General features: G+C 41.9%; 1 protein-coding gene and 1 long non-coding RNA gene across 2 annotated transcripts in view; one reads left to right on the plus strand and one right to left on the minus strand.

The window, feature by feature from the left end:
• Positions 1–14705, plus strand: part of LOC137326560 (uncharacterized) — a 68567-nt gene that overhangs the window by 43285 nt on the left and 10577 nt on the right. The window lies entirely within an intron of this gene.
• Positions 1–14705, minus strand: part of tecpr2 (tectonin beta-propeller repeat containing 2) — a 96533-nt gene that overhangs the window by 39537 nt on the left and 42291 nt on the right. The window contains exons 12-13 of the mRNA XM_067991777.1: positions 3990–4170; positions 2217–2358 (exon numbers count right to left, since the gene is read on the minus strand). Coding sequence (XP_067847878.1) covers positions 2217–2358; positions 3990–4170 — 323 coding nt within the window. The remainder of the gene's footprint in view (positions 1–2216; positions 2359–3989; positions 4171–14705) is intronic.

The following is a 14705-nucleotide window of genomic DNA, read 5'->3' on the forward strand; positions in this document are numbered from 1 at the left end:
ACAGTATTTGGCTTATTAGTAATCTGCATTAGCCCCAGTCTATGATAAAAGAAATCTCATACAGCTTCGGCAATAGAAGTGATGAATTATAATTTTGCTTATTTATGTTTTTTGTTTGTTTATAATAAGCATCAAATTCTACAGACATCATTTTTATTTACAATTTTCTTAAAGGAGAACTACTATAATGCTTTGCTCATGAACACTTTCTCAAGGGCATGTTGATAGTTACAATGGGCCAGATTTTCTTGGAGACTTGCACCGTTATAATAGCACATCTACATTGGGACATGTAAATGGCACACAAGAGGAAATTATGGAATAAGTGACTTACATCATCACATATGGCATTCCATATTTCCTGCAACTTTTGTGCCGCTCCACTATTACCCTGTGTCGATAACAGTTGAAAGCTAATTTTCAGATCCACCCCCCCACCCCCCAAAAAAACAATAGCAATCACTATTTTGCTGGAATCTCACATTTTTCATGCCGCTGCCACTTAGATTTAAAAATAGCGCTGATGGCCTGGCACAAATCGCTCAAGCGATTAAAACATAGGCCGGTCTGAGTCTAGAGAACAGGCTTAGCACACCTGTGGAATCTCCATACTCAAATTCTGTACTGTGTACGGATCTGGTTTAAGGATGACACCAGAACTGAAAGGTTATACTTGCTGAGGGGTGACCTGAACGAGGTCTTTAAGATTATGGAAGGGTTTGATAGGGTAGAGGTAGAGAAGATGCTTCCACTTGTGGGGGAAGACCAAAACTAGGGGTCATAAATATAAGATAGTCACTAATAAATCCAATAGGGAATTCAGGAGAAACCTTTTTTGCCCAGAAAGTGGTTAGAATGTGCAGCTCGCTATCATAAGGAGTAGTTGAGGCAAATAGCATAGATGCATTTTAGGGGAAGCTAGATAAACAGATGACGGATAAAGGAATAGATGGTTATATTGATAGGGTTAAATGAAGAGGGGTGGGAGGACACTTGTGTGGAGTAGTTGGGCCAAATGGCCTGTTTCTGTGCTGTACATTCTATGCAAAAAATTCATGATGTGCTCGAAACGGAAGCAGGTTGACGGATTCCACCAAAAAGTGATCGACCTGGTGGGAGTAGCACTGTAGTTAAGTGCCATACTTAAGTTTTAAAATCATCCTTTAATGCAAATCTGAAGTGCCACCCAGTTAATACATTCATGGATTCACCAGGAAAAAAATGTCCACGCCACTTCCAAACCATCTCCAGCCTCAATACAGCGTATTCTAATTACAAATTCAGGAAAATACGGAGGAACGTAGCGACGGCAAAATCAGCATGCTAAACGGCTAAATTTACAGTCTATGTTGCAGTTGCAGGAAAATCTGGGCCATTGCCAAGATGCCTAGTCTCAGAGTTCATTTGGAGCTAGAAACATAATGTTGACTAATATTCACACACAGACTTTTCTTAAGGAGCAGGCTTGTTTGTCTCTGCAAAGTCGTCATAACATAGCAAGTTTCAGGCAGGAGAAGACCTTTGGTCCATCTAGCCCACGTATCCACAGTATTTCGTTAGTGCATTTCAACACTAACAGTATCTGCTAAAGTGCTTACAGTGCAGTTCTAATGATGGGTAAAATAAATACAGGTGACCATCCAGGTCAAACATTCATTAAAAAAATGTCCAAACAACCCCCTCACTAGTTTTACTAAAAGTATGCAAATAAATGACAACTCCATGTGAGGTCAGCATAACAAGTGCTTAATAAAAACTTGGCACAAAGTTAACATGAACTTTCACAGTTTATATTTTATAAAATAGCATCTGGAAAGAGGAGAACAATTTAATTTGCAAATTCCAAGAACATTCAAAAACTCCACAAAACTTAATTTTCATAGTTTAAGATATCAGAAGAACCTTTTGATTGAATTAAAGAGTCGCAAATCCTTCCCCAATTATCTGACTGCAAATCCTATTTAAGACGATCACGAATCTTTCTCTGTGGTTAAAATTCCTCCCATTCACAGCTATGTTTCTTATGTAGATGGCCAACTTAAAATGAAAGGACAATTTAAAGGCCATTTAAAAGTAGTTCTTTCACCAGCGTCAGGTAGTACGTTATTTTTTTCTTTTGATAGTCAATATCAACTTCTTTTAAGATCAGGGCTCCACTTTCTGATATTTGTTATTCGTAACAGATAATATTTCACTGTATCTGACAAAGTTCTTACCTGCCACCAGTGGTCATCTTCACCTTGAGGTTTCTTTGAAGAGATGCCAGTACGGAACCAGAGGTTGCCATTTGTGTCTAAAGCCCAGACTGTCTGCTGGTCTCCCAATGCTATACACACTGGCTCCAGCATCTGCCTTTCACTATAAAGGGAGGAAATTATTTTTTAAAAATTCAATTTTATTATATAGGTGCAGAACTGATGCAAGTTTCCAAACTGCAGTTGTGAAAGAAAATACAATAATGGGGCATGTAAACAAATCCATAAGCATCAGTGCAAGGGAACGATACTGGATGTCCATTTTAAATGTAATCTCCTTACTGCTCTATAATGTTCAACTTTGAAGAGCCATTGGCATAGGCATGCGTACTCATTGTATACAAATGTGTACTTTTTGGTTTCATAGAATAGAATCATAGAAGTTCACAACATGGAAACAGGCCCTTCGGCCCAACATGTCCATGTCGCCCAGTTTATACCACTAAGCTAGTCCCAATTGCCTGCACTTGGCCCATATCCCTCTATACCCATCTTACCCATGTAACTGTCCAAATGCTTTTCAAAAGACAAAATTGTACCCGCCTCTACTACTGCCTCTGGCAGCTCGTTCCAGACACTCACCACCCTTTGAGTGAAAAAATTGCCCCTCTGGACCCTTTTGTATCTCTCCCCTCTCACCTTAAATCTATGCCCCCTTGTTATAGACTCCCCTGCCTTTGGGAAAAGATTTTGACTATCTACCTTATCTATGCCCCTCATTTCCTCTTCTTGTAGCAAATCAGTTCTTTCAGGGTGCCTGGTTATTTTGCTGGAAGCAGCAAATACAGGAAACCTTCCTTCATTATGCCCATTTGCTAAAAGAATCAAATGATAGAATCCTTTTGGGTGACTTAATAGAAAAAAATCTCACAGAAATGTCTCAAAGTGCTTCATATACAATGAATTCATTTTGAGGGCAATAACTTATGTAGGCAAACACGGCTGCAATTTTGTGCGCAGCAAGACCCAACAGCAATGCACTAAATGACCAATTAATCTGTTTTTGATGGTGGCATTTGTCATAGGAATGTGGGTCAGGACACCAGGAGAACTCAGTTCTTTTTTGAATAGTGCCCTGGGATCGTCAACATTCTCTTGAACCACTGAAACAAGCAGAGGGAGGCTCAGTTTAGTATCTCATTTAAGTACAGTGAAGGACTGGTTATTACATTTAAATTGCATTTTCAAAATATTAACCCATTATGATAAACGTATATCAAACTGAGAACTAAAACATTTCAAATCATACCCATTTTTAAAAGAAACTAGAATTTGAGGAAAAGGTTAGCAAACATTCAAGGAAAAAATATTTAGGTGAGAAAATAAGGTATATAGTGGCAAAGGTGGATGTTTCAACAATTAGAAGAATTTTGGGGGGGCATAAAAGCTTCACAAGACACTTCAAATTTAGTGAAATTCTAATAAATTTATGTTAGTCATCCAGAAGAAAGCTTATTTGCTCAAATGCAGATAAGCGGTGTTGCACAACATTGCTTGGTATTCCAAAAGATTACTAACTGAAGGTTAAACAGTCATTGTTGTTCAAATGACAAGCTTCTTCACATACCATGATATGGTTTCAGATGATTACCCATTGTATGTGGAAAAATATTATGGTATGAAAACCAGAATCATGAAAATAAATCAAAATGGATTTGAACTGAAATTTTTCAGAAAACATTCAAAAGAAAATTATATGAACAGCTCTTCACATCAACAAATAAATCTGCCTACCTTACAATATCAGACATCCACTGTTCTCCCTCTGGACAAAAGCTACTTATGCCATTTCTGAAGAGAACTGTTCGCTGCTCTGTCAGTGCCCATACCACATTATTCCTGGAAGTAATTTGCACTAATGGATAAGGGCAATCCACCTTCACTGCTCTGGCACAAGGTCGATCTGCACTAAGGCCTCAAGATGAGGAAACAAAGAAAATCTAAACTGAATACAATTATATTAAATGTACTACAGTACAAGTTTTAAAACATTATTAGCTATCATTCTTCTGTGTTTCCCACTCCAAATTGCTAGGTAAGCAAAAGGTCTGAAAACAAAAAAAATGCAAAACTCCAGTTAGTAGTTGCAGATAATCAAAAAGAAAAGAAGAATGCAAGAGGTAGAGAAAGGGAAAAGAGAGAAAAAGGGAAAGGAGAAAAAGAGGAACAAACTTGCATTTGTGTAGCACCTTTAAATGACCGCAGGATGTCCCAAAGTACTTCACAGCCAATTAATTAGATTTTTTGAAGTGTAGTCATTGTTGTTATGTAGGCAAACACAAATAAACAATACCATAGCAACTTATGAAGTAATTCATTCTATAAACAGTATTGTACCCAATAAGAGAGCCAGATAAACTACAACACAAATCTGTAATTATTATTTTGGTGAATTTCATGCTCAACGTAAAGTATGTCAGTATTAGGGAATGGAACATTTCTTTTACTCTTTGCATTCAATATCAGCATTAATCAATCCCAAATGAGATAGAAGATTGATTAAAAGCAGTAAAAGAATCTTTTACCTCTTCAAAAAAAGTGAACTGACCAAATCATAAAACAATGACAACACAAGTAGGTAATTTCCAATTCCCACACTAGACACCCTGTTTAGAGCTAAATTGTGGGCAGTTGTGACATGGACTTCTGCTCAACAGAAGAAACTTAAATGCTGATCAGAAACTGTATAAAGATGTTCCAAAATTATTTACTAAAGTATCCTGTTAAGCAGTAAAAATTGAATATTTTGTCCCCATCAGGCTGTGTTAGCAGCAAACTCTTTTTCCAGAGGTGAAAGGATAGTGTTCCTATCCAGTGACCAACTCAGCCCAACTAGGATCAAGCACATTATTTCATAGCCAGCAACTATTTGCAACTGACCTCATCCATCAGTAACAAATTTACTTTCCTTCAATAAATCAACAGGATCACAATTAGAACAAGGTGGGTGACTCCTCTGGTATCAGACCAATAGGATAAAAGTCTTTTCTGCTTGCTTGTTGTGGGGTTCCTACTTGCGATGAGTTTTTTAAAAATTCGTTCATGGGATGTGGGCGTCACTGGCGAGACCAGCATTTATTGCCCATCCCTAATTGCCCTTGAGAAGGTAGTGGTGAGCCGCCTTCTTGAACTGCTGCAGTCCGTGTGCTGTAGGGAGGGAATTCCAGGATTTTGACCCAGCAACGATGAAGGAACGGCAATATATTTCCAAGTCGGGATGGTGTGTGACTTGGAGGGGAACGTGCAGGTGGTGTTGTTGAGAATCCCTACGTGGTCAGTTTTTAGTAAAATATTAAGATGCCTATGTGGCAAAGAAGCAGAATGCAAAATGGTTAGAAAGGGTTAATTAGTTAGTAACTGAGATTGATACAAGTGGCCTGGCCCTCCTGCTGGGCCATATGTTTGCTTAGTCAGCAGGCCTGCATTGTCTTATCAATGATAGGTCTTTGATGTGAGTCAAGGACTGGTCTGAATGTCTCCATGTTTATGGCAGATCAATATAGGTAACGAGCTTAGCCAAAGTTGAAAGACATTCCAGGTTGGGAGATAAGGAACAGAAAAGAACATTCCAAGTTGGAAGGTGAGGAAGTATCCCCTTTGATGTCTAACAGCAGCATGATCAGCACATGGACGATTTATGATTGGCCGGAAATAATGTAACCTCGCATGGCAACCTATGCCCGGCTTATGATTGGTGTTGACCCTCGTTAAGTATGTTCCAACCCTATTCATCTGTATAAAAACGTGTGGATTTCTGTATGTTTTTGTTCTTGCTCTGCCAGCATAGAGGGACTCTATCAGGAGTCCAAATCAATGCTGCAGACTAAGAACCCTGCTATTAAAGTTGTGCTGAACTTTAAAATGTATTCGACTGCAGTTATTACTGAACCAGACTGAGGGGAAAGAATCCGGATCGTCATTGTTTCCACGTGCCTGCTGCCCTTGTCCTTCTAGGTGGTAGAGGTCGCGGGTTTGGGAGGTGCTGTCGAAGAAGCCTTGGCGAGTTGCTGCAGTGCATCCTGTGGATGGTACACACTGCAGCCACTGTGCGCCGGTGGTGAAGGGAGTGAATGTTTAGGGTGGTGGATGGGGTGCCAATCAAGCGGGCTGCTTTGTCCTGGATGGAGTCGAGCTTCTTGAGTGTTGTTGGAGCTGCACTCCTCCAGACAAGTGGAGAGTATTCCATCACACTCCTGACTTGTGCCTTGTTGATGGTGGAAAGGCTTTGGGGAGTCAGGTGGTGAGTCATTCACCGCAGAAAACCCAGCCTCTGACCTGCTCTAGTGGCCACTGTATTTATATGGCTGGTCCAGTTAAGTTTCTGGTCAATGGTGACCCCCAAGATGTTGATGGTGGGGGATTCAGTGATGGTAATGCCATTGAATGTTAAGGGGAGGTGGTTAGACTCTCTCTTGTTGGAGATGGTCATTGCCTGGCACTTGTCTGGCACGAATGTTACTTGCCACTTATGAGCCCAAGCCTGGATGTTGTCCAGGTCTTGCTGCATGCCGGCATGGACTGCTTCATTATCTGAAGGGTTACGAATGGAACTGAACACTGTGCAATCAACAGCAAACATCCCCATTTCTGACCTTAAGATGGAGGGAAGGTCATTGATGAAGCAGCTGAAGATGGTTGGGCCTAAGACACTACCCTGAGGAACTCCTGCAGCAATGTCCTGGGGCTGAGATGAGTTGGTCATTCTCAATCCAGTTCCAAGTGTGTATGGCCCACAGCACAAAATTGGCAATAACTGGAATTTCACTCAGTGGCCACAGGATTGCTGGTGTGGGAAATGGAAAAATGTAATACAGCTGCAGTTTGGTTTGAGACAGGGAAACCTTAATCTACATCTAACCATAGTATGCCTGTGACCCTTTAAGCGCTCAATGTTGACACTGGGTGTCCAAAGTGGATAGTTCTAAACCCAACTCTCAACACTGATGAACAAAAGATTCACAAACACATAAAAATTGTCCTCCAGGCTTCTCAGTGTAGGTGGCGCTACTGCGCCTCCAAGCTCTACTCCAAGTTCTTTGTTCTAGGTGCAGATTACTTTACTTTTTATTCAAAGGTTTTCTGTTTATTTCTTCCTACATTTACTCACTGTGTCTTTTAATATCTACATTAAAAGTTTTTACTTCAAGGCCTCAGTCTCTTCCAAAGACTTAGGGTTGGACTTGAAGGTAAACCCTGCAGTCTCTGGATGTGCAATGTGCACCATTTCCCAGGATGCATCAGTAGCATTTAGTTGGTCCAACTGGTGCAATGCTTCTCTTCAGTCTCTAACAATATCTGTTTGGATGTTTTTCAAAATTATTTGGAGAAAAGGTCAAGGAAAAATTGCAATGTTTTATTTCGGAAAAGGTTTTATTGTATGTTTTTACCAGAGCCGGAACATAAGGCACAAGATAGATCCATTTCATATATGTTGATTACACACCTGTTGTAGATATAAAAATCATTCCAGGGACCAATCAGAAAACATTGATTTCAATGTTTGCAAAGATCTAGTAGAAAATAACAAACCAGGCAGCCAGACCAGTGACCTCTTTCAGTGCTGTTGGACCCATGCCCACCTCCCCTCACTGCTGAGGCACCAGGAACGCACCAGAGAGAAATCCCACATTCCAACCCCACCCCAGTGCAAACAGACTTAGCTATTCTGTTTACATAAATCTGGTTTCAACCCCGAAAAGGTATCATAATGAAAAGGCAAAAAATAACATACCATTGCCAAAATACTGCATTTTGTCTCAGAATATTCCTGTCTTCAGCAACAGCTACAACTTCAAAGGTATAATGAAAAAATGGACACCGAGGCAAAGGAGGTGATAGTAGGAGATCAAAAAGGTGGTTTTAAGGAGGAGAGGAAGTTCGGGAGGTAGATAGGTGAATGGGTTTAGTGAGAGAATTCTAGAACGTAGGACCTAGGTAGATGCAGGCAGAACCACCAATGGTGGGGTGAAGGGGGCAGAGAAGAGTTATACAGACGAGAGTCAGAAGAGTGGAGTCTTCCAGGGAGGGGGAATTGTAGCGCTGGAGGGAACTACAGAGATTTGGAGAGGTGAGGCTGGGGATGGATTTAAACACAAAGATTAGAGTTTTAAATCGATGGCATTGAGGAACCCAGAGCCAAATTTGGTTTAGTGTGGATGAGCACAAATTGTCGTAGAATAGGATACGGGAAGCAGAGTTTCGGATGAGTTGAAGTTTATGAATGAGGCGCCAGCCAGGAGAGCCTGGAGGTAACAAAAGCATGGATGAGGGTTTCAGCACCACAAGAGCAGAGGTAGAGGCAGAGGTGAGCTATGTTACAGAGGTGGAAGTAGGCAGTTTTTGCAATGGACAGGATATGGGGTCAGAAGCTCATCTCAAAGTCAGTGTGCCGGAGTTGGGAAAAATTAGTACCAGCTGAATGCACAATCATATCCAACCAGTATTAAACAGTGTTGATCAGTAATCTTTACAAGAGACTGGGACTGAGATCGGCGATGTTTTAATTAAATCTGTGTTTGGTATGAAGGATAGGCGCATATCATAGAATCATAGAAAGGTTACAGCACGGAAGGAGGCCATTCAGCCCATCGAGTCTGCGCTATTACAGGGAAGTAAATGTGAGTGAGAGTTACCAGGCACTTTGACAGTGAATGCACAGCTGTTCCATTATTTTGTACTGGTGGTGTATGGAAAATAGTTCTGATCAGTGTGTCTTATATACATGGTACAAATTCTATAGGCCACATGAGAGCTGGTTACTTCTCTCAGGGTGTTCTTGACCGCACGTGTTAAATATAGAAGTTTATTTCTAAGCAAACTATTAACAAGAAATAAAAACTCGAAATAGAAGTTCATAGTTTCATAGTAGCTGCAGCACAGGATGAGGCCGTTCAGCCCATCATGCCTATGCTGGCTGTTTGAAAAAACTATTCAATTAGTCCCATTCCCCATCACTCTGTAAATATTTTCCCTTCAAGTATTTATCCAATTCCCTTTTGAAAGTTACTACTGAATCTGCTTCCACCACCCTTTCAGACAGTGCATTCCAGATTATTACAATTCGCTGCGTTAAAAAAATGTTTCCTCATGTTGCTTCTGGCTCTTTTGCCGATCACCTTAGATCTGTGTCCTCTGGTTACTGACCCTTCTATCACTGGAAACAGTTTCTCCTTATTTACTCTGGCAAAACTGTTAACGATTTTGAAAACCTCTATCAAATCTCCCCTTAACTTTCTCTGTCCTAAGGAGTACAACCCCAGCTTCTCCAATCTCTCCACATAACTGAAGTCCCTATCAACTGTTTAAGTTCAATTTTAAAGTTTAAATTTTTAAGTTTCTGTCAGGCTTCAGCAGAGAGAGCTGCTGTAGTTAGTTTATTGGTTAGCTAGATTAAACTGGTTCCTGAAGGTGGAGCAGGCCTGACTCATCCGAGTCACAAACTGTAGAAAAACAGGGGCCTGTTAGTGCTAATCGAGCACGTAGTGCAGCGGAGCACAGAGTGATCACTTCAGAGTTTGGTAAGTATGGGAGTTCGGTGAAGTGGGGGAAGGAGATGCTGCTTTGCCTTGCTTTTCCTAACTTTTTCCGCAGACCGGCGGCGGACCTGAGCAGCAGAAGACTGAGAGTGGGGATAGAAGCAGCAGCAGACCTGCAACAAGAGACGACTGTGCAACGTCGCAGGTGAGTCCGAGAGGTGAGGACAGTATAAAAGGAGAGACCGAGAGCGGTAGGAGAGTCTGAGGGGTGAACGCAGGGTAAATCTAAGGCAAGTCATGGCAGCAGAGCTCACACCCGTGATATGCTCCTCCTGCACTATGTGGGAAGTCATGGACACTACCAGTGTCCCTGGTGACCATGTATGCAGGAAATGTGTCCAACTGCAGCTACTGGCAAACCGCATTTTGGAGCTGGAGCTGCCGGTGGATTCACTGTGGAGCATCCGCAATGCTGAGACTATCGTGGATAGCACGTTCAGTGAGGTGGTCACACCGCAGGTAAAGATTACGCAGGCAGAAAGGAAATGGGTGACCGCCAGGCAGAGTAAAAGGACCAGGTAGAGCAGGAGTCCCCTGGGGCCATCTCCCTCTAAAACAGATATTCTGCTTTGGATACTGTTGGGGGAGATGGCTTATCAGGGGAAAGCAGCAAGAGCCAAGTTCGTGGCACAACGGGTGGCTCTGCTGCACAGGAGGGGAGGAAGAAGAGTGGCAGGGCTATAGTGATAGGGGATTCAATTGTAAGGGGAACAGATAGGCGTTTCTGCGGCCGTAAACGTGACTCCAGGATGATATTTTTCCATCCTTGGTGCTAGGGTCAAGGAACGGCTGCAGGGCATTCTGGAGGGGGAGGCTGAACAGCCAATAGTCATGGTCTATATCGGTACCAACGACATAGATAAAAAAAAGGGATGAGTTCCTGCAAGGTGAATTCAAGGAGTTAGGAGATAAATTAAAAAGCAGGACCTCAAAGGCAGTGATCTCAGGATTACTACCAGTGCCACGTGCTAGTGAGTATAGGAACAGGAGAATAGACAGGATGAATGCGTGGCTGCAGGGATAGTGTAGGAGGGAGGGATTTAGATTCCTGGGACATTGGGACCGGTTCTGGGGAAGGTGGGACCTGTACAAGCGAGACGGGTTACACCCGAGCAGGACCGGGACCAATGTCCTCGCGGGGGTGTTTGTTCGTGCTGTTGGGGAAGGTTTAAACTAGAGTGGCAGGGGGATGGGAACCTGAGCGGGGAGTCAGAAGGGAGTAAAGTTGAGAGCAGCAAGAGAAGGGAAGACCCAGGGGAAATTTACAATACAAATAGTACAAACAGTTGTTCAAGAACAAGTGAAAGGGAAAAGCGTAGAGCAGCAGAAAGTGTACTTTAGGCACTACAGATAAAGTGAAAACTAGAAGGCGTAAGGCGATTATCCCAGCATCAAAGCTGAAGGTCAGGCTAGGGTGTGTGGCCCAACTAAGAGTTCTATATACAAATGCAGAGTATAAGGAATAAATTAAATGAACTACAGGTTCAAATTCAAATTGGAGGGTATGACATGATAGCTATCACTGAGACATGGCTGCAGGATGGTCAGGATTGGGAACTAAATATACCGGGTTATAAGGTCGACAGGAGAGATAGGGAAAATGGAAGAGGGGGAGGAGTAGCCTTCGTGATTAGAGATGAAATCAATTCAATGATAAAGGCGGATAACGAGAGGTAAGCAGCCAACAGAGACCTTATGGGTTGAAATGAAAAATAGGAAAGGATCTAAGACTATAGTGGGAATTGTGTATAGGACCCCTGGCAGCAGCTCTGAAGAGCTAGATTGTATAAATGCAGAGATTAGACAAGCGTGTAAGAAAGGCATAGTGGTCTTAATGGGGGACTTTAACCTTCACATGGATTGGGGAAAGCAGACGAGCAACTGTCAAAAAGGTAGTGAATTTCTTGAGTGTGTCTGGGATAGTTTTCTACAGCAGTATGTCCTAGAGGCAACAAGGGGGCAAGCCATACTAGATTTAGTAATGAGTAATGAACCAGATTTAGTTAACGGCTTAACTGTGCGTGAACATCTATCCAATAGCGATCATAACATGATCGAGTTCAATGTAGTGTTTGAAAGGGAAAAAAGTGAGTCAGCTGCTAAGATTCCAGACTTGGGTAAGGCCGAGACTGTCCACAGTAAACTGGACAAATCTGTTAATGGGTAAAACGACTGATGATCAGTGGGAAATGTTTAAAGAAACATTTAATGAGATACAGAACCGGTTTATACCCCTGAGGGGCAAGAACTCTACTTGCCAAAAAAAACAGCCATGGACAACTAAAGAGGTAACGGACAGTATAAGACATAAGGAAAGGGCATACAAAAAGGCAAAAAATGGCACAGATCCTGATGAATGGAAAAGATACAAAGATCAACAAAGGGTCAAAAAACAGATAGTAAGAGCTACAAAAAGAGAGTATGAAAAGAAACTTGCAAGGGATATCAAAACCAATATGAGGAACTTTTATAGTTATATTAGGAAAAAGAGGGTGGTCAGGAGCAGTGTTGGCCCCTTGAAAACTGAAAGTGGGGATATTGTCATTGACAATGGGGAAATGGCGGACATGTTGAACAATTACTTTGCGTCAGTATTTACAGTAGAAAAAAAAGAGGATAACATGCCGGAAAACTAATATTGAATCGGGGACAGGGACTCAATAAAATTAACATAAGTAAAGCAACAGTAATGAAGAAAATAATAGCACTAAAGAGTGACAAATCCCCAGGACCAGATGGTTTCCATCCCAGGGTTTTAAAGGAAGTAGGTGAGCAGATTGCAGATGCCCTAACTATAATCTTTCAAAGTTCTCTAGATTCAGGAACTGTCCCTCTAGATTGGAAAATTGCACATGTCACTCCGCTTTTTAAGAAAGGAGAGAGAGGGAAACCGGGAAATTATAGACCAGTTAGCCTAACATCTGTTGTGGGGGAATTGCTGGAGTCTATAATTAAGGATAGGGTGACTGAACACCGAGAATTTTCAGTTAATCAGGGACAGCCAGCATGGATTTGTGAAAGGTAGGTCGTGCCTGACAAACCTGATCGAATTTTTTGAAGAGTTGACTAAAGTAGTGGACAGGGGAATGTCAATGGATGTTATTTATATGGACTTCCAGAAGGCATTTGATAAGGTCCCACATAAGAGAGTGTTAGCTAAGATAGAAGCCCATGGAATCGAGGGAAGAGTGCGGACTTGGTTCGGAAGTTGGCTGAGCGAAAGGCGACAGAGAGTCGGGATAATGGGTAAGTATTCACACTGGCAGCATGTGACTAGTGGAGTCCCGCAGGGATCTGTCTTGGGGCCTCAATTATTCACAATATTTATTAACGACTTAGATGAAGGCATAGAAAGTCTCATATCTAAGTTTGCTGATGACACAAAGATTGGTGGCAATGTAAGCAGTGTAGATGAAAACATAAAATTACAAAGCGATATTGATAGATTAGGTGAATGGGCAAAACTGTGGCAAATGGAATTCAATGTAGACAAATGTGAGGTCATCCACTTTGGATCAAAAAAGGATAGAACAGGGTACTTTCTAAATGGTAAAAAGTTGAAAACAGTGCATGTCCAAAGGGACCGAGGGGTTCAGGTACATAGATCATTGAAGTGTCATGAACAGGTGCAGAAAAAAATCAATAAGGCTAATGGAATGCTGGCCTTTATATCTAGAGGACAAGAGTACAAGGGAGCAGAAGTTATGCTGCAGCTATACAAAACCCTGGTTAGACCACACCTGGAGTACTGTGAGCAGATCTGGGCACCGCACCTTCGGAAGGACATATTGGCCTTGGAAGGAGTGCAGAGTCGGTTTACTCGAATGATACCCGGACTTCAAGGGTTAAGTTGCGAGAAGAGATTACACAAATTGGAGTTGTATTCTCTCGAGTTTCGAAGGTAAAAGGGTGATCTGATCGAAGTTTATAAGATATTAAGGCGAACGGATAGGGTGGATAGAGAGAAACTATTTCCGCTGGTTGGGGATTTTAGGAGTAGGGGGCACAGTCTAAAAATTAGAGCCAGACCTTTCAGGAGCGAGATTAGAAAACATTTCTACACACAAAGGGTGGTAGAAGTTTGGAACTCTCTTCCGCAAACGGCAATTGATACTAGCTCAATTGCTAAATTTAAATGCGAGATAGATAGCTTTTTGGCAACCAAAGGTATTAAGGGATATGGGCCAAAGGCAGGTATATAGAGCAAGATCACAGATCAGCCATGATCTTATCAAATGGCGGAGCAGGCACGAGGGGCTGAATGGCCTATTCCTGTTCCTATGCTCCCTCATGCTTGGCATCATTCTAGTAAATCTTTTCTGCACCCTCTCTAAGGCCTTGACATCTTTCCCAAAGTGTGGTGCCCAAAATTGGACACAATACTCCAGCTGAGGCCTAACCAGTGCTTTATAAAGGTTTCGCATAACTTCCTTGCTTTTGTACTCTATGCCACTATTAATAAAGCCCATAAGCTTCTTTAACAGCCTTCTCAACTTGTCCTGCCACCTTCAAAGATTTGTGTATGTGCACCCCCAGGTCTCTGTTCCTGCACCCCCTTTAAAATTGTACCATTTAGTTTCTGTATCTTTAGTCATCCAGGGAGCTCTAGCTTTGGATGCCCCCTCGTAGAGATGTGTCTACGCTGTACCTGAACCAACTTCTCCTTGAAGGCCTCCCATTGTGCAATTACTGTTTTGTGCATCAATTTTTGATTCCAATTCACCTGGGCAAGATCCCTTTTTAACTCGCTGAAATTTGCCATCCTCCAATTAAGCATTTTCACATTTAATTGTTCCTTGTTCTTTTCCATCATTATTCTAAACCTAATGATATTATGATCACTGTTCCCCAAATGTTCCCCCACTGAAACATGCTCCACCTGCCCCACTTCATTCCCCAGAACTAGATCCAGCAC

Source organism: Heptranchias perlo, chromosome 10, assembly GCF_035084215.1.
Source record: "Heptranchias perlo isolate sHepPer1 chromosome 10, sHepPer1.hap1, whole genome shotgun sequence".
NCBI classification, from domain to species: Eukaryota; Metazoa; Chordata; class Chondrichthyes; order Hexanchiformes; family Hexanchidae; genus Heptranchias; species Heptranchias perlo.